General features: G+C 44.1%; 1 protein-coding gene across 1 annotated transcript in view; it reads left to right on the top strand.

Moving 5' to 3' along the window:
- Positions 1-21,300, top strand: part of CNTNAP5 (contactin associated protein family member 5) — a 664,045-nt gene that overhangs the window by 557,457 nt on the left and 85,288 nt on the right. Inside the window, exons 14-15 of the mRNA XM_084806776.1 lie at positions 6,477-6,633; positions 19,812-19,939. Of these exons, the coding sequence (XP_084662902.1) occupies positions 6,477-6,633; positions 19,812-19,939 (285 nt within the window). The remainder of the gene's footprint in view (positions 1-6,476; positions 6,634-19,811; positions 19,940-21,300) is intronic.

Genomic DNA, 21,300 nt, shown 5'->3' with positions numbered 1-21,300 from the left:
GGAAAGTGCACTTTTCACTTTCAAACAAAAAGTAAAACAGGTTGCAATGAAAATGGGACAGAGGTAGGGGTGTACGAGACCCCACTTACCTGGATCCGCTGGGGTCCGCAGGTGGGGGAAGGTGATCTGTTCCTCCCCCCAGAATCCTCGATGGGGGGGGAGATGATCCGTTTCTCCCCCCCCCCCGCAGAATCCTACCCAGCTGGCTTTGCTCTGAGGCCAGTCCACGGAGCTGCCGGCCAGGCCAATCCTCAGCAGGGCCTCCATCCACTGCTGGGCTGCTGCGGCCGCAAATGGTATCCTGCGTAGGGGACACCATTTGCATCCCTACGCTAGCCCGTGATAGGCTATGTAAATATTTACGTAGCCTATCATGGCTAAAGCAGGGACGCAAATGGCCATTTGCATAAGCTGTGATAGGCTATGTAAATATATACGTAGCCTATCACAGGCTAGCATAGGGACGCAAATGGCGGCCGCTACAACAGCTGCCATTTGCAGCCACAGCAGCCCGGCAGCGGCCAGAGCCGCCGCTGCCGCTTCATCCACTGCCGCCACATCTGCCACCACGTAGGTCCATCCCAGGGGGATTCCACGGGGTGGCAGGAGGGAGGCCATTCCACCACGGACTCTGGGGGGGGGCAAATTCTAAAGAATCCATGGCAGAATTCTCTGACAACCCTAGACTAAGGTGAACTGAACCTTGGAGTGAAGTTTGGAGAATCTCAGCAAACTCGAGCAAATTCAGCCAAAGGGAGCCTAAGACCACTGTGAAGCTGAATAGGAAAGGAGAGAGGGGTTATTTGCACTTCAAAGCTACAGCAGAGATTAGGTAGTGACCTCCTCCTAATCACCGCTTAAATACCTATTTTCTCTGATTATTCCTTTATGACCTTTGGTTTGAATTTTTGAGAACAGCATATTTTATCTGTGCCTAGCACAAAAACTACTTGCCAAACTCTGAACTTTGGCAGGTGGAATCTCCTCCATACGGGCTGACAGGTCCCCAAATTTCATGTATTTACCATGAAAACTGAAAAAGTTATGGTTGTTTCTGTTTTCCAATGCAATTCAATGGGACAACGTCAAATCCAAATAATTCCGATATCCTCAGCTTGCTTTGGATTCAAATCCAAAGTGAAGTGAATTGGGTCAGAAGTGGCATGAAGTGAAGCAGGGCTGCTTTGGAAGGTCCAAAGTGGCATCCAAAGCGAAGTGGGAGAGTCTATGCACAGCCCTGGTAGTAAGCATCCACATGGGCAAGCAGTGGAAATAGTTCCAGTATATATGTTGGAAGAGTGGAGAAAAAGAGCCACATACCTCATGCAATAGCAAGTAAAGGACAAGTAACATGTTTGCAAACAAAAGCTGGAATATCAGTTATTTTCTTGACTACAGGCAACTTCCCTTACTTCTCCAGTGTTATTTGCTCTTAATTCAGGTACCCCAATATTTTAGTATAACAATGCAGGAATCAGGGATTCTTGAAAACTACCCACTTTGGGGGAACATTATTCAGAGATTTATTTTCCAAAGTCATTATTTCACACACACACACACACACACACACACACACACACTAGGGCAGGCCTTGGGTTGGTTCCAGACTTACTCATACTTAGATTAGACCCATTGAAATGAATGGGACTTAAGTTCATCTTGACTAACTTTAGTCCCACTGAATACAATGGGTCTACTCTTAAGTATGGCTAAGCCTGGAACTAACCCACTAGGTCATGCATATGATGATATCCTATGTAAAAAAACAACAACAACAGCTAGTATATGCGATTTCGAAAGAGGTAGCCATGTTAGTCTGTTGCAGCACCTTAAAGACCAACAAATTATGACATAAATTCTTGTGAACTACAATCCACTTGCCATTGACAGGTAGTATATGGGCAGATTCATTGTTTGCGTGCGCGTGCGTGCGTGCGTGTGTTGGGTGGGGGGTTGCTTTGTTTTGGTCCATCTAAACTGGCCATGTATGAGGGCACACTGTGGAATTCTTTTTAAGCATTGCAATATAATTAAATCACTTCTGAAGGGCATGTTAAGCAAATGTACAACAGTAACAGCATGATTAAATCCTTCTAAAGCATGTGTTAAGTGTTGTTTTGTTGAACCTATAGGAGTGTCTGTATGGCCCTCATTCGTCCTCTCATTGCAGTTCAAGTGAGATACTATTTCATTTCTTAGTGGCAGAATCAGCTGCTACAAGAGATACTTTAAAAGATATATTAGACCATAGAAGACTATTCCCTTTCCCTTGTCAGATTGTTCCCTCCAGTGTATTAGCAAGTTCTCTATTAGCCTGGTTTTAAATGACCCAAGCTTTGGCAAGTGTACTACTTTGAGGGACTTTCATAAATCTTTTGGTTTGTTTAGTACAATAAAATAGATACAGACAAACACAGAGAAGATATTATAAAACCTGTTAATTCTTAATACCCTGATAATGGCTGTTTATCATATGTCTATGCTCTAGCTTAATGATCCTACCCAAGAAACAATAATATGCAGCTTGACTTTGATTAATGTTCACTATTATTTCCTAATAGCCACACAAAGTTGCATTTTAAAGCTAAATATTGTCTTCCCTTAAATTAGCACATTTTTAATTAGACAGATAACTTCTGTTGTGTCTATTTATGTTGTCAGTTAAATTAGATTGCTAATCCTAACTACACTTGGATGTGCCTGCAAGCTCTATGAAAAACATAACTGATAGTCTGATAGGGAGGATGTGCTATACCTACTTCTTTCTTCGTCTTGGCCACACACCCCCATAGGTCCTCAACCAAGGTGTTTAATTTATCTTCGCACATGGATCCTTTTATGGAATCTTCATCTTTGGGCTTTAGATTCCTAACCTTAATGGGTACTAGTTTATTCAGTTTTATGGTGAGTTTTCCCATTTTTCCTATATGGTACCTCTCTTCTGTAGGGGTCTGGATAGCCACTCAGTAGCCACTCAATAGGTGAATAATGAAGCTTCATTGCATTTGGAATCAAGTAGGAAGTATGGCATTTCCATATTCCAGAAATCCCACATCTGCTGAATAGGGTGTAGGAACTACTCTTCTCATTCATACCATTAAAGGAAAGTGTGCACATGCTTGCAACCTATTTAACCAGTCCTGCATTAGCTCACCTTTTAAGGAAAATTGATATTTTGGAGTCAAGGCATTAGGAAAACACTTTAAAATGGTGATGGGACTTGCTCTATTCACAACAGGGGTTATAGCTGCATCAGTTTTTGCAGGCATCATGCCTAGCTGGATGACTGGCTTTAGAGTGGAAAAGATGGGAGCTATCAGGAGCTACTTTTTCTCCATAATCTTTTGCAATCATAATTTTAAAAGAATATATTGATAATAATATACATTAACATTCCAAGTTATATACAGAAGTTAGAAAAAATGCAAAATCAGAGGATATGTTCTAGGGGAATTCATATTGTTGTACTTTCTGTTTTTATAATGAGCACCCTTGGGCATTGGTCAAAGTTCATATCTCCTAATTTATGATGACCTGAAAATGGTGCTTCTTCTCTTAGACTTCAGTCCTCTACTCACTTACTTGGGTGTAACCCCATTAAACTCAAGTGGGATTTATGTCTGACTGAACATAGGATTGTGCCATTAGTTTCATCGGTTTTTGGAATAGTTTGCAGTGGAAAAGTCAGAATGCAAAGCTGACTTTGCACAGTTCTTCTCAAGTTATTTAATTAGTCCACTGTACTTCATCATTAACCTCCTTTCATGTTTCAATATTTTTTAATTTCTTGCTATGCCCATATGTAATGTAATTAGCTGTTGCTAATATTTTAAGTAGAGAGGAGCCTAGTTTGTACAAAATACAATTTATTTTTGCATGCCAGATTTCTTGTTAATATTGTTGTTTGAATTCTCAAGATTCCACAACTTCATGCTAAACTGTGCTTCTATCTACTTTTATAACGGATAAAGGATCGAGAAGTTAAGACCAAAACGTAGTACTGTTTGAAGAACACTTTCATCAGAGGCAATTCTTTCTCCAGTGACTTTGGGATGCCTTCCTTACTTCTTCCTCCCCTTCCTTCCTAGTCTCTCTCCTTTGGCAGCCTTAAGCCTTATTGTTGGTAAATTTACATCAAGACTGTCTAATCCTGAGACACTAATGCACTGTTATAGAAATGGGTATTCCTTAAGTACTTATCATTTATTAGTGGCCACTAATGCAGCTCAACCATACCCTATAGCCCAGATAGATGGGGGGATTTCCAGGAGATCCCAAAGTTTTCCTACTTCCTCAGCAGCAGCATCAACTGTCCATTCTCAAGAGGTTTTCTTGTCATTATGTTGCAGGACAGAAGGCAAAACATAGCACCATTATCACTGCCTAACTTTCCAGTAAATCTGTTTCTTATTTCCTTTCTCTTTTTTATTACAATAGGCTGTACTAAGGAACAGAAGAATAGAAGTGTGATTATGGAGTGGTTCCTCCTTACCAGGCCTGAATCTTGCCTGGGAGTCATGCTGCCTGACCTATCAGCATCTTCAGAATTGATAAATGGGGTGTGGGGCTGTGTGGGGCAGGTGATTTATCATCAGTGGTGTAGTGGAGCAGGAATATGGGGGAATGCAGATCCAGGCCTTATTTCAAAGCGGGAATGGTGATATTATCTGCAGGAGTGTCCAGGTAATTGGGGGACTCTCTTTGGACTGATGAGTGAATGAGGTGATATTGAGGCTTTCACATTTCACTATTGCTTGTGACAGGTACAGGAAGTATAGGATGCAATAAATAATCAAACTGAGGCTTCTGGATACTTCTTTCATTTTCTTTGATGGAGTTCCTACTTCATCCTAGCAGGATAAATGGCAACATAGTTTTTCATGATGGTTTCCTTCCCCCCCTTCTCTAATTAAAAGCTAAAGGTTGCTTTTCAGCTGGCTGAAGATCTTGCCTTAAAGCTCAATGTGTTTTACATGTGGAACCTATGCAGTCAGAAGTAAGCACCACTGAGTTCAGTGGAAGCTCACTCTCAGTTAACTATGCATAGGATAGCAGTAATGCTGATCCTATCAAATTGGGTATTTTTTGTGTGGTGGTTGTGGTGGTTATAAACATACAGACATGATGAACTCCTGCAATCAGAATTTACCACTATGGTACTGTTTATCACTGAGGAAAGGGCACTTTGCATATGCCCGGTGGTGTTCTCCTCACCATCCAGTCTACAGGTACAGAGAAAACCTGTTCCATCACATGCATGATGTAAGAGAGAGACATTTTTACTCTTAATGTAGCTTCTGAAACACCAGCTATAGTTTCCCTTCTACATTCCAAAGAGTAGCAGTTTTGAGATAAAAGCATTTATAGCACAGCCTACAAGATTGTACTCCTTTAACAAGAGATGTCAGTTGCTGTAGTCCTTGTAGTGTAGTCCTCCTTGTCAGTGAAATGCACTGTCAGTGTTGTTAATGAAACTTACTGGAATTTTCCACTGATAATTGCAAAAATGCACGATTATTGCCATCATAGGAGTTTCTCAGAATGAATAATTGCATTTGAAACTCCAGCTTTGCAATAACCTCTAAGCTCTTCTGTAAACTGCTCTAGAGATTAAATGGTTGTAGTCACCTCAGAGGGAAAATCTTTACCATTCTAAAGGATAATTTATCAATGTATTCATTTTAATATATATTTTAGGCTTATAATGTTATCATAACTTCAGTTTAAAAGTGCCAGTGTGGTGTGGTAACTAGAGTGTTGGACTGGGAGCTGGGAGATCCAGGTTCTAGTCGCCACTCAGCCATGGAAGCTCACTAGGTGACTTTGGGCCAGTCATAGACTGTCAGCCCAATGTACCTCACAGGGTTGTTGTTATGAGGATAAAATGGAGAGGAGGATTATGTTTCTTAAAGAGGAAAAATGGTGGGCTATAAATGAAATAAATAAATACAATTATCCACTCAAGGGTAGTATCCTGGTGTGCCTGTGCACTCACAGGATCCACTGCTTGTGCAATGGGGCTCCGGCATTTCTAAAAACAACTGAAATGAGCAGAAATTGTCATTTATGGAATGGGGCAGGGAGCTCCACTGGCCAGTCCCAACCCAAAACAAGTGTTTCTGCTCATTTCTGGGGTTCTTCTTAGAAGATCCAAAGTCTGATTGCACAAGCAGCAGGTCCTGCGAGTGTGATGGAAATGCCAGAGATGGAGTGACCCTGTTGGATACTGCCCATAGTTGAGCTCAATCAGACTTACAAAAAATGGATACAGTTGAATATGCGGATTTGAAAAGATGAATTCAAAATACTCAGCTCCAACGTTTATTTTATATATATATATATATATATATATATATATATAACAGAAAGAGATTCCATCCCAGCTGCAACAAGTACAAGGCCTTCCTATGTCTGTTCCTGATTTGTCTAACTAATTCATATTTCTAATGGCAGTTCTTCTCTGTTTGTTTCCCCAGATGGAATGCCATTTGTTTGGTGGGTTGGTCGTGCCAATGAAAGACATCCTTACTGGGGAGGGTCTCTTCCGGGAATCCAGCAGTGTGCATGTGGATTGGAAGAAAGCTGCTTGGATCTGAGATACTTTTGTAATTGTGATGCAGACAAGGAAGAATGGTAACTATGGAAATTTACCTTTGTTTAAATTTTCCACATGGAAACATATGATCAACATATGATCAATGAAAGATAAGAGGTGAACTAGGCTGTCCGTTTATGAAAAAAAAGCTTGTGTGAGTTCAGTAGAATCGTATAAGATGGACGCAAAGCCTGATTTTTGTGTGTGCCTTCACTATGAGTGCCAGCAAATTATGATGCCAGTAACTTTAGGGCCCAAACAAACAGTATTTTAAATCCATATCTAGGAGCTACACTTTAAAAACAAACAAAACCCCTCTAGAATAGGTGCAGGAGGCCTGATATCAATCAGGACCCTAGCATGAGGGGAGGAGGGCTTTTAAGATGTAGATTGGACCCCTGCACCTACTCTAAAGTAAAAATGAAAAGAAAAAAAAAAGACATAGCCACTGGATATGGATTTAAAGTAATGTCTCTTTGGGGCCTCAGACAGAGAAATAAGTTCTATGGTATTATATTCTAGTACACTATTATTAAAAGTCTCAATCCAACCCTGTATCCTTTTCAGATGGATAGGTTTGACCAAGAGCTCCCTCTTAGGTTAGACATCCATTTGTCTTAGAACAATAAGTACTGATAAAGAGACATTCTCGATGGTCATCCTTCAGCTGTGTAGAATTTCCATTCCCCAGAGATAAGAAAAGAGCTGAGGATGAACATCTTCTAGGGGAAAAGTGTACACTTTTAGTTTTGGGCCAGCTCTCTGTCCTGCCTAGAATTCAGAATGGCCTCCTTCACTGAAATGAATGAAAATCTCCATGCTTACAAATGACATTTGTGTACATCTGAGTTAGGGATGTATAGATTGTGTAAAGTCCATTCCATCTCTCTTTCATGGATTGTCAGGTGCCTTTCTAGAATCAGATTTTTTTGTTTCTGAATTTGCGCAAATGTGCAGTTGCGCAAATATGCAGTTGTGCAAAATCGCACATGCGAACATGTGCAATTCCCCCCCCCCCAAAAAAATCTGTATTTTCAGGCTTTAGCCTGTGGGGAAAATGTGCAATTTTGGGTGTTTTTTTAAAAAAAAAATTGCATATTTTCCTCTGATGAAATTTGTGCAAAATTCAGGAAAGTTAAAAAAAAACAACACCAGTCTGCAAGTCTGTGGAATCCACCCAACAGGGGAAAAGCTGGCCCACTGTGGAGTCTGTGGACTGATGAAAATCCTAAGTCATTTGGTTCCATTGCAGAGTTCTCTGACATCCCTAATCGGAGTACATGTGGATTTCTGTTTTGATGCACATCTCCACAATAGGTAGCCAATTCTCTTCAGAAAAGCAGTTACACAAACTATATATTTAATTATGCATGTTTGCACTTAATAACTTATACAGGATTTGATTTGGAGCTTGGGGAGGAAGAGAAGAAAGTTAAAAGAAAGAAAGAAAGAAAGAAAGAAAGAAAGAAAGAAAGAAAGAAGCACTGGATGCGTAAAATAGACATCTTCCCCTTTATGCCCCCAAAGAGTTATACTCTGAAGAATAAGGTTTCCACTTTTCTTTTTACACCTGACCAAAATTATAATGATGCAGTAAAAATCAGTGGAGCGCTCTCTCTCTCTCTCTCTCTCTCATATAGAACTAGAAAATGAACAACAGACCACAGATAAAATTATCTGTTACATAGAACGGCTTCCATGGTAGGAGAGCCTAAACAGATTTGGCATTTTCAGTTCAGAAATGAAGTGTCTCAGTGCTGCTGAGATAAAGGTATATAATATTTTGAATACTTTGGACCAGGGATAGGCAACACAAAGCACATGCAAGGACATACCTGGCCCAACAGATTTTTTGGGATATGGGGAGGGAAACGTTTTTTTCCATTTTCTCAATAATGTCTGGTCTGCTGGTGAGAAAGCTTAGTGAGCAGGATTCAATTTATGGACCTTCTATTGACTGGGTGCAATTCAGACAGAGAGATTTAAAATCAGCCACAATAACCTTTTGTTGTATAGCAAATACTTGACCATTGAAAATCACTGATTGCACTAATAATGGCCTGGTTCACACAATGTGACATGACAGCCCACCATGGCTTAATTTACTGTGGGGGCTGTTGAGTCATGCAGGGCACGCCATGGGCACCATTTTTGCATGATGTCTGGGGGTGCTCAGCTTGCTGTGGCTTGTTGTGTCATACGAACCCAGGCAGCAGGGGTTGTTTGAAGAACAGACAAAGTAACCTAGAGTGGGCTGTTGTGACATGCGAACAGGCCCATTATCAAGTTCAGAAACCACTTGGATTAATACTTAGGAGATAAGAATATTGATTGCTGCTGTTTTCGTGGTCAGGGTCATTTGTTTAATCAAGCTGCTTTCAAAAGAAAAATGTGCATAAAAGTTAGGGGTGGATGAAAGTCACTTACCTGTCCTCGAAGCTTGTTCGCGGTGGGGGGAGGCGCTTCGCTGCTCCCCCCGCAAAGTTCAGGCCGGGGGGCGAGGCTTCCCACCTCGCCCGGCTGAAATTCAGGCCGGGGGGGAGGCTTCCCACCTCGCCCGGCCGAAATTCAGGCTGGGGAGGAGGCGCCTCGCCTCGCCCGGCCGCGAACTCAAAAGTTTTTTTTTTTTAAAAAAAACGCCCCCATGATAGGCTACGTGACGATTAACGTAGCCTATCATGGCTAGATATGCAAAGTCAGCCATGATAGGCTACGTTAAGCGTCACGTAGCCTATCACGGGTGACTTAAAAAAAAAAAAAAAGCGCGTACGCAAATGGTGGCCCCCATAGGGAGCCGCCATTCGCGTTCCTTATTTGGTCGCTGTAGTGTACGTAAATCTTTACGTAGACTATGGCGAAAATAAGGGCAACGCAAATAGCGTTGCCCTTATTTTCACCGTAGTCTACGTAAATCTACGTTAATCGTCACGTAGCCTATCACGGGGGCGTTTTTTTTTTCTTTTATTGGAATGGCGGCAGCGGCAGCCGGTCGAAAGACCGGCTGCCGCTCCCACCCCGGACGAACACCCGCCGAACCACCGGCCGGACCCGCCGCCGGGAGGGACATTCAACAAAGGTAAGTCCCATCCTGGGGGTGTGTGCGGGGTGCGGGGGGGGCGGCGTATTTCTCCCTGAAACTTGTTCGGGGGGCCGAACACGTTGGCGCTCGTCCCCCCGAAGTTTCGGGGAGAAATTCTCCGCCATCCCTAAAAAAGTTTAAATTTTCCATGGCACCACAGTGGCGCCATGTGTCAGGAGCACCCCAGCTGCCTCTTACAGTCCCCTCCAATAGCCAACTCAAGACACAGATGAAAGGGAATTCTTTCCAAGGCTTTATTCCTTTACAGCTTAATGACTCTTTCAGATGCTAATCACCAGCAACTAAGCAAGGAACTGCATTGGGGTAGTTAGCAGAGTAGCCTAAGCTCCAGGTAAGGCAGTTGGTCCCCATTTGAAGGAGAAGAGTGGGAAACCTCAAAATGTATGGGCTATGGAGAGGTCCTCCCTCTTACACGTGGCTCCTCAGGACGCGACCGTTGTCGTAGCGCCAAGCGGGCAAAGCACCTCCTCTCGGCGCCCTCCATCTGTTGCCGCTTCCTGAGTCTGCGCTGAGCATCCAGCAAGCCCCCCTCCACCACTCTCTCACTGCCAGGGTCACTATCTCTCTCAGGAATGCAGGCAGGAGGAATCTCTCCCTGCCGCTGTGCCTGTGAGCGATGAGCGAGCTCCTCTCCCACAGGTTGTTGCTCTTCCTCAGAATCAGAACTGCTCTAGGGCTCTATGGGATCAGTTTCCACCCTGACACCATGGGGTATCCCCATTATGCATATTTAAATGTTAACATTTGTGTGCTTAAAAAAAACTTGTGTAATACTTTTGAGATCAAGAAAGGTTACATTCCTAGAAGAAGAGCCTATATTATTCTATCCTCTGTAGCTAATGTGGAAATCAGAGACCAGAAATGCTTGTTTTTAACACACCAGACATGAGAACATGCACCCACCATCACATTTAGCAGCCAGATCTATGGCAACTGCAATTTGAATTTGAAGTGTTTGCTTCCTGCATTATATACTACATTAACCATATTCATAAGATCAAAAAAGAAAGCCATGTAGACTGAGAGCATATCCCAAGGACCCCCTGTGATGCCTCAGAGGATTTGGGGCATACACTTTATGAATGTGTGAGGAGGGATGTATGAACCCATCCCCGTCCGGGTTCTCTGGATGCCTGCCCAGACCCTGCCCCTACGTGCTGGTCCCCGGACCAGGCTCGAGCCCCTCCCTCACTCCATGAGCAGTCTGCACTCACCCTGGCAGCCTCATCAAGCTCCACAGTTGCCATTTAAAAATAAAATAAAATGGTGATCACAAAAATGCACATACTTGTGTAAGCGTGAAAATGTGCATTTTTGCAAATGTGCATGTTTGCATATTGATCATTCACTATATTGCTTGAAATTGCTTGCAAAATGCATATACTGGGTAAAATTATGTATAATGAAAAATGCACACAAAAAGGTCTACACATGTTTGTGTTAAGTTTTTTTTTTTTTAAAGTATAGATATATATCTCAAGCTGACATGGAAATGGGATGAACCAAATCTACAACTGGAAAAATAAAATTAGAAAATGGAGAGAGACCAAAATTGATAGATTTGTCTATTCCTACTAAGAGTAGACTAATATGCACTCTTAGTGCCAATGGGATCTTCCTTACTGCTGCAGCTAGCAGCAGGGGAGGAAGATCCAGATCAGGATTGTGGTGGGACCAAAGAGTGAAAGCCCCTCTCTTCCAAATCTGTATCCTGATCTGTGCCAGCCCCTGTGTCGCACCTTAAGCTATTTTTTTATACAACCATCAGACAATGACTAATTGTGTGCATAATGTCATGTCTAGTTTGACTCTCTCATATGGAGCAGACACTCTGGAAGTCTACGTATGCCTAGGTACCAGTTGCTGGGGAACATGGGTGGGAGGGTGCTGTTGCACTCTTGCCCTGGTTGCCAGTCAGCAGCTGGTTGGCCACTATGTGAACAGAATGCTGGACTGGATGGACCCTTGGTCTGATCCAGCAGGGCTCTTCTTATGTTCATATGTTTTTATGAAGCAGTATGAGATCCCAGACTCATGTCCTGCTTCTAACTGCATATCGCATGCCCTTTGAATTGTGCTTCCTTAATCTTCCCATAAGATAGAATTGGTGTTCAGAAGTATTATTATTTTATTAGAATTGATTCCATTACTATCCAGTCTTTTTCCACTCAGGACTCCCACATGAGTAATGAATTAAACAACCATTGTTTCTCCATCCTTTCCCTAGACTCTGTTTAGCTTTCTTGTATTGCCCTCTGTCAGAGGCAACAGACATGGGGCTAGAAGGATTATTGAGCTAGAAGGAGTATTGAGCATTTGGTCACAAAGATTATTGAGCTGACTTATTAAGTGTATCCTTAATGTTGTTATCTTCCAGCATCACTATTACATTATTGTCTGCAGTATCTTGTTTACTATACTGCTGGCTGAACTTTCTTAAACTTGCCTGGTTACAGTATGCATGGAAGAAACTAATTAAGCTACCTTCCATTGCATTTTTAATCATCTACACTGTGCTAGTCTCAAACTTTCAAAATCTGGAGTTAGTTTCATTGGCTTGTTTCCCATTTTCATTGCTGTAGACATATGCTGATGGCACATTTTCTCCAAGTATACTGTATCTATTACAAGTTCCATTAAATATCTATGCCACTGAGCTTACCTACCCACTAGAGGTTTCATTAACGTAAAAGTAGAAGACATACCAACAGGGTACCATAAGGGATGAAATTATATTTAATGACACCACTGTCCTACCATCTGTTGGTGGGGGGGGGGGAACACTGTAAATATTCTAGCTGGAGGTATGAGTAGTTTATTGGGTTTTTTTTTCCCAAGTATTACTATAGAGAAGCATGAACAATAGTTCAGCAGGACTGCTGTCCATCTTCTTACTTGTCACTTCATAACTCTGCCATAGAGTATCATATGATCCAATTGCTCAATGCATATCTGAACTAATGGGTCACATTTGAAATGTATCATGAGTTACATCCAGGTAAGCTGGGAATTTTCTATATCATTTATACAGAAATGATACAGAAATCATGTCCAGGCATATGATACAGCAACCTTGCTGAAGCTACGGATAGCGGAGAATTCCGCCATGGATTAGGCCCCCCTAAACCCATGGCGGAATGCCCTCCCACCCCACACCACCCCGTGGAATCCCCCTGGAATGAAATTTACCTGGAGCGGCGGCTCCAGTGGCTGGTCTTTCAGCCGGTTGCTGCAGCTGCAAATGGCAGCTGCCATTTGCGTCCTGTCAGGCTGCCATGATAGGCTATGTAAGTATTTATGTAGCCTATCACAGCAAAGAGCAGGGAAGGACGCAAACGGCAGCCGCTACGCCATTTGCGTCCCTGCTCTTTCCATATTAGGCTATGTAAGTATTTCCGTAGCCTATCACGGCAAAAGGAAGCCGTGCAAGTGGCCGGAACTCCGACTATGGACGGCCCTGGCTGGTGGCTCCGCAAAGCCGCTGCAGAGCAGAGCCGGCCAGGGAGGATTCCGAGGGGAGGGTCGGAGCGCCTCCCCCCCACCGCGAATCAAACCTGCGAAAGGGTAAGTGACTTTCATACATCCCTAGCTGAAGCTAAGGAAATCTCAGTCTGGTCAATGCCCAGATGGTATACTGCCTGGAAACTAGGGATGTCAGAGCATTCCGCCATGGATTCCAGTGATGCTGGATTCTTTAGAATCCACCCCCCCCCCGAATCTGTGGCGGAACGGCCTCCCCCCTGGAACGGAGCTTACCTGGCAGCAGATGCGGCGGCAGCAGTGGTGACTCCGGCTGGTCCCCTGGCTGCTGCTGGGTTGCTGTGGCCGCAAATGGCGGCCGGCGTAGCGGCCACCATTTGCGTGGCTTCCTTTTGCCGTGATAGGCTACGTAAATACTTACGTAGCCTATCATGGCAAAGAGCAGGGGCACAAACGGTGGCCGCTAAGCCATTTGTGCCCCTGCTCTTTGCCGTGATAGGCTACATAGGTATTTACGTAGCCTATCACGGCAAAAGGGAGCCACGCAAATGGCGTAGTGGCTGCCATTTGCGTGGCTGCCTTTTGCCATGATAGGCTACATAAATACTTACATAGCCTATCACGGCTTGGCAGCCATGCAAATGGCGGCCGGCATAGCGGCCGCATATTTGCGGCCACAGCAGCCCAGCCGCAGCCAGAATTCCAGGTGTGGCCAGCCCCAGCCGGCGGGTTCACGGAGTCGCCGCAGAGCGGAGCTGGCCAGGGAGGATTCCGGGGGGGAGGGACGGAGTGCCTCCCCTCCACTGCTGATGCCCCAGAACGGACGGGTGAGTGGGATTCGTACATCCCTACTGGAAACCCCATGTATGCCATCTGGAGTGCCATTGTGGAAGTAAAGCATGCAATAACAATACTCTGAAATCTTTATCTGAAACGATGAGACTGAAATGTGAAAGACCTTGACACAATCTCTCAAATATCATGAACAGGGATGAGCGAACCCACCCCAGCTCAGGTTCTCCAGGCACCTGCTGAAGTGCCATCCCTGCTTGCCCCTCCGAGACCCAAACCCCCACAAGCTCAGCAAGTCACCTGCACTCACCCTGGGCATAATGCCTCTAATAATATTATGCATATTAAGCTTTCCCAGCCCCAAACTGTGCATATTGAAATATGTGCATTTTTACGCTCCTTTTTTTCTGTTAAAAAAGTGGCAAAATGGTGGGTGTGATCCAGGGGTTGTAGGTGTGGGGGGCCCGACAGACTCCGGGACCCAGTCAGGCTCGGGCATCCACGACATCCCTAATCAGGGATGAAACAGAATCCAAAGTCTCCTGCCTTCTAAACTTATTTACTTGCCTCATTCATTCATTCATTCATTCATTCTCTTTTGCTTTCTTAGAATAATGTTGGCTCGTCTTTTCCCTATACCACTTCCTAGTTCACACCCATGAGATCCTTGTATCTAATTAATTCATGGGGGGGGGGATATTGTGCACTAAAACCACATATTTTGTTTTCTTCTGGATTCCCAGATGCATCAGAACTTGAGGGTGTACTGTACCTTCTTCACTAGGATTTCATGTGCAGTTTTAAACTTTGCAAATCCAGATCTGAATGCCAGATTAGACTTTCTGAGTTACAGCAGATTATATGGGATAGCATTATGGAGTAAAAGCTTCTCTAAGGACCCTTTGACACAAATATTTTATTGTATAATAAACTCACATTTGTTTCTCGCTTCTGCGCTGTGCTCTTCACATATTAACTCAAGGTTGCACCTCTCTTGCAGGGATACGTATTTCTCATACTTGGGAAGAATGTGCTACATTCACCAGCTTGGGTGTTCATTCGATGAACTTTATTTTTATGATGTAATTTCTGACGAGTGATATAGCTAGCCACACCATGGCCCTCCATTGTTGACAGCCTTTTGATTTTTCTTAAAATCAGTATCTTAAAATAGCGTTGCCCTTATTTTCGCCGTAGTCTACGTAATCTTTACGTAGACTACAGCGACCAAATAAGGAATGTTAATGGCGGCTCCCTATGGGGGCCGCCATTAGCCGTACGTGCTTTTTTTTTTTTAAAGTCACCCGTGATAGGCTACGTGACGATTTACGTGGCCTATCACGGCTGACTTTGCAGATCTAGCCGTGATAGGCTACATTAATCGTCACGTAGCCTATCATGGGGGCGATTTTTTTTTAACTTTTTATTTCGCGGCCGGGCGAGGCGAGGCGCCTCCTCCCCGGCCTGAATTTCGGCCGGGTGAGGCGGGAAGCCTCCCCCCCTGCCTGAATTTCGGCCGGGCGAGGCGGGAAGCCTTCCCCCCCAGCCAGAACTTCGGGGGGAGAGCAGCGAAGCGCCTCCTCCCACTGAGAAAAGCTATCACGGGGCCAATATGAGGGGCCAATATGATGAGGGCCAATAGCCTATCACGGGGGCGTTTTTTTTTTTTTTAGTTTTATTGGAATGGCAGCGGCAGCAGCCGGTCGAAAGATCGGCTGCCGCCCCCGCCCCTGATGAAGACCCGATGAACCGCCGCTGGGACCTGCCGCCGGGAGGGACATTCGGCAAAGGTAAGTCCCGTCCCGGGGGGGGGGTGCGGGGGGTGGGGGGTGCGGAGAATTTCTCCCCGGAACTTCTCCAGGGGGCCGAACACATTGGCGCTCGGCCCCCCGAAGTTTCGGGGAGAAATTCTCCACCAACCCTAGCGGAGAATTCCGCCACACACTCCAATGAGGCTGGATTCTAAGAATCCACCCCCCTGGAGTCCATGGCGGAATGAAAGACTAACCTCTGCCACCCGGGGGAATCCGCGCGGGGCTGGATCCTACCTTCTGCCAGCCATCCACTACCACCTGTCCCGTCTGCTCCTGCCTGTCTTCGGACGCAAATAGCATCCAGCGTAGCAGACGCCATTTGCGCCCCTGCTGTTAGCCGTGATAGGCTACGCAAATCTTTACGTAGCCTATCATGGCAAATGGCAGGGACGCAAATGGCGACCATTATGCCGGATGCCATTTGCATCCGAAGACAAGCAGGGCGGCAGCGGATGGACCTGGCCGGCAGCTCCGTGGACTCGCCATGGAGCGGAGCTGGCCGGGCAGGATTCCAGGGGGAGGAATGGATCACCTCTCCCCCCATGGACCTCCCCGGCAGACTGGAAGGTGAGTTCCGTGCACCCCTAGAAGTGAGAGCAGAACCTGAGGAGAGAGCAGGGAGAACCAGGTCAGAGGAGTGTAAGTACAGCTAGGGTAAAGGAACTTGTGTTTTGCAATTTTTATTTTCTCTTAATGCCTTTTGTATCATCCAGTTCTATTGTGTAAATACGTTTAGTTGGGCTTCGCTTGCTTTAATTTACTGGAAAACTGTTGTGGTTAAAACCTGTGCCTAGAGTGTCAGTCACCCATTTCTACAGCCTAAACTCCATGTTACTTGGAAGGGGAAGATAAAAAAAGATAACTGGGACTCTTAAGGAGGCAAGAAATCCTTAAGGAGCTGCTCAGGGGGTCCAGGTCATAAGGGGAACCCTGACAGCCCCTTTATTACTAGGCCTGCTACATAGGTTATCACAGACCCGCCTCTTTTGAATTCTAACCCTATAAATGCTTGTCACAGGCTGGGAATTCTTGCTTATTGGTGCAATACGTTGAGACCTGGCACTGCATTTGCTTCAGGATTACTATTCCTGGGTACTTTTGTATAGGCACAGTGGCTAATAGGGACAAGTTGCTAGAGATTACTCCCATTCCTACATATATAGTTAGGGACAGCTGCAAGGGTTTTGCATGTGATCCTGGAAATGTAGCTCCAGGGAACCAAAAACGGGGCATTATGTACATGCAGCAGAAGTCCATTTTCTGCTGTTGTTCTGCCTTGTTGGCTTTCAAAGATAGAGTGCTGTCTTTCTGGCTTTCAAAAGCCCTATGCAGGCTTTTGCCTGCTCATGTGTAGGGGGATGTGGGCACTCATGTAAGCCCCATCCCCAATGTTCCCATGTGCTTTGCGTCCATTTAGACCTTCATGCTTGGCTGCGAAGTTGTGTATATCTTTGAGAGCTAAATGCATTCCCTAAAGTAGCACACTGTTTGAAATGCCTTATTGTTTTAGATTTTAATTGGTATTAGCTTGTTTAATATTCAATATGTATTTAGCTGTTTACATTATTTATTGTTTTATTGTGTTTAAATTGATTTTATCTGAACGCTGCCCTGAGATCTCAGTGATATAGGGCGTGATATAGATGTTTAAAATAAATAAATAATGTATATTGCTCTGTAAACATGTCCAGTTGAACTTGCTTACAAAGGTTCTATGACCGGAAACCCTGATAAGGCAGGGTTTGCGATCATGTATCCTCTGTCAGCGCGTTCAACTGAACGTACTTCAATAGCCATATAAAGATCTTTGTAATCAATCGCCGAAGGTCTAAATGGAAGCTGGGCATGTGAGGATGCTGGGAGCAGAGCCTACATGCATACCCACATCCCCCTATGTGCTTTTGTCCAACACACAGGCAGGCAAATGCCTGCATAAGGCTAAAGAAAAGAGAGAGAGAGAGAGAGAGAGTCACAGTGGGCAGATATCCTGCTGTTTTAATTCCTTATGATATTTTATCCATATACTAATTAGCTGTTACAGAGGCTGCCCTTGAGGATGTCTCAGAAGCTTCAGTTGGTACAGAATATGGCTGCCACACTCTGTATGGCCAGGTTCACACATATTACATCAGTTTTAAAAGAACTTCACCAACTACCTTTTCATTTCCAGACCCAAATCAAGGTGTTGGTTGTTGTTGTTGTTGTTGTTCAGTCATTCAGTCGTGTCCGACTCTTCGTGACCCCATGAACCATAGCACGCCAGACCTTCCTGTCCTGCTTACCATTAAAGCTTAAAACAGCTTGGGACCAAGACACCTGAAAGAGTGCTTCATACCAGCTTGTCCATGTGTTAAGATATTCTGTTGAGGCCTTCTTGGAGTATCATTGCCTCTATCAGACATACGGCATGTCCCAACAAAAGAAAATGCTTTCGCAACAATGGCTCCCCAGCTATGGAATGCCCTTTTCTAGAGGCTCTACTGGTGTCCCCATTGCAATCTTTCTGATGCTAGGCTGAAACTTTTTTACTTTTTTTTTTTAATCACCCAGGCATTTTAATGTTTGTGCCTTTTTAAGAAGTCAGTGTTTTAGCTGTTGTTTTATTGTTGAATTCTGTGTGGTGAGTCAATGGATTGTACACTGCTTTAAATAATGTACATTTTATCTACATATAAGAAATCAAGCTGACCCATTTTCAGTCTGGTTTCCAAGCTGCTTATAGAATGGAATTGGAATTGAGATGCCCTGATGGATGACCTTTATTGGGAGAGGGAAGAGGAAGTGTGGCTTTGTTACCCTTACTTGATTTTTGATACCAGTCATCATGGTATCCTCCTGGACCACGTGGACTGGGGGTTGGGGGCATTGTTTTATGCTGGTTCAACTCCTATCTACAGGGCAGGTTCCAGAGAATAGTGCTGAAGGACTATATGTTGCCCCCCGGCAGTCTTGCTGGGATGCCTCAAGGTCTCTAATGCTGTGTGATATGTATATGACGCCACTGAGTGCAATCATTAAAGAATTTGGGGTGAGGTGCCATCAGTAAGTTGATGGCACCCAACTCTTTTGCTATTACATCTGAATCAGGAGAAGCTATTTACAACCTAGATTGGTGCTTGAATGCAGTGATGGGCTGGATGAGGGCCAATAAGCTGAAGCTCAATCCCGATAAGATGGGGCAGAATCCTGATTAGCTGTGGTTGGGGCTGTACTCCACTTGAAGGAATTGGCTTGCACTTGGTGATGCTCCTGGTCCATCACTGTTGGAAGCCCAAATGACCTATGTTGCTAGGAATGCCTACTGCAAGCTTAGCCTGGTATGCCTACTGCACCTATTCCTGGACAGGGATAGCCTAGTCACTATGATCCATACATTAGTAATCTTGAGATTGGATAACTGTAATGCACTCTATGTGGGGCTGCCCTTATGCTGGTTGGGAAGCTTCAGCTAGTGCAAGGTTATTGACCAGAGTGTCTTACCACACATATTATGTTCATGCTGAAGGATCTGCACTGGCTGCCAGTCTACTACCGAGCTAGGTTTAAGGTGTTGGTATTAGTATACAAAGCCCTATACAACTCAGAACCAAGATATCGCAAGGAATGTCTGCCCCATACCAACTTCCCAGGCCATTATGATCTTCAAGGGAAGCCTTGTTGGCCATGCTGTGACCTACGGATTTCCAAGTGGCAATGACATGGTGATGGGCTTTCTATGCAGTGGTGCCCAGCCTGTGGAATTATCTCCCCTTTGAAATACACCAGGCCTCAATGCTGGCATGTTTTAGGCATTTCTTGAAAATATATCTGTTTACTTTGGCTTTCCCCTAACCATGAGCTATCTTTGTACCAGTGTATAGCTTTGTTGTTGTTGTTTGTTGCTATTCTTTTGCAAACTGCTTCAGGATTTGTTCCAATGAGAAGCAGTATATAAATATTCTTATTAATTAATTAATTAATTAATTAAGGGGATTTGAATTTTTACTCATATTCCTTTTATTCGCGCTCATGTGTGTGTGCTCATATCCAGGACGAATGATACTGGCTTCCTTTCCTTCAAAGAACACTTGCCTGTGAACCAGATAGTCATCACTGACACAAACAGACCCAATTCTGAAGCTGCCTGGAGAATTGGCCCTTTGCGTTGCTATGGAGATAGTGAGTATCAGCTCTTTTCAATATCCTTATGCACAGGCTGATAAAGAAGTAAGCGTGTGTCTATGTATGTATATTAAATAAACAAAGCTATGGTTTAAAAGAATTGTTAAGTCTATTTTTCAACCAAGCACCAAAAGGCAGGGAAATTGTAAGCTAAGGCTCACAAGCCTTAACACCACATCCTTCCTAAGGAGGCAGAAAATGCAAGTGAAATTCAAATTCTTCTTTTCTCAAAGCAGATAAACAATGTGGACAGGATGGAGAATATGATGTGCAGAGGTGATTGTGGGGTTGTGGATAACTGATGATGAAAAACTTAGGGCCACCATCTTCTCTGCAATCCTATCTCTGCTTACCTGGAAGGAAATGGAGTCCCATTGAATTCAGTGGGATTTGCTTCTGAGTACACATATCTAGGATTTCTTGGTTAATCTCATACCACAATCATCCACTATCACCAGCCCACCAAACAGCTGTTTGGCAGGGTAGTAATGAAAGTTCTGAATCTGCTTGGAAACAGATGCACAAAGATGGTCCACCTTGTGCGCCTATTTCCCAGCAGAATTGCCCCCATCAGCCCACCAAATAGCTATTTGGTGGGGTGGGAGGCCTGGATCTTCTGGGAAACAGGGTTGACTTGGCAAAGAATGCCCTTTCACTTTCTCAGGAATGCAAAACTGGGGCCCATACTTGTCACTTTTGCCCTTCAGGTGCAGAATTTCTTGGGAAGATTTGAGAAACCTACAGTGATACTGAAGCTCTGTCATGCTTTGCTGCCACCATGTTTGTTTTTCCAAATGGCAACTTGGCACATTCAGAGGTGCACTGTGAGGAGAAAATATATCTGCCTTTTCAACAACAAAAAAAGGGGGGAAAAAGCCCTTCTACTTCTGATCAAAGGATAGACTGATAGTTTTTAAAACCTGGTTAGTCTGCATTTGCTTTAATTTCCCCTCTCTGCAAAATTTTTAAGACTTTGTGGATAGGTTGAGGTTAGGGGCTACTTTCCTCTTTTTACCACTCAACACAGTCATTTATTTTACATTTTAATTCTTCCTCCCCTTTCGTCAACTAGGAATTTGGGAGGGGGAACAGAAGAACTGAATGAAACTCTGTTAGTTGCCAAGGCAACAAATGACTTCCTAATGACGCTTTTCTCAGCTGTGTTATTGGCTCCAGCCTAGTAGTTCCCTTGTGTCCCCACAGAGATATAAGTGCAAAGTGTAATATGGGATGATACTATGCCACCACCACCACCCGCTCCCACACATATACACATTCTTACCAAATAACAAATGAGTAGGAAACAGGCTATATACATCTTAGATTTTATCTTCTGAATTTACTTTTCCCCCAGCAAG

The sequence above is a fragment of the Heloderma suspectum genome, chromosome 1, assembly GCF_057233095.1.
Source record: "Heloderma suspectum isolate Gila_16-S chromosome 1, 16-S_ref, whole genome shotgun sequence".
Lineage (NCBI taxonomy): Eukaryota > Metazoa > Chordata > Lepidosauria > Squamata > Helodermatidae > Heloderma > Heloderma suspectum.
This window is presented reverse-complemented; position numbering and strand designations above follow the sequence as displayed.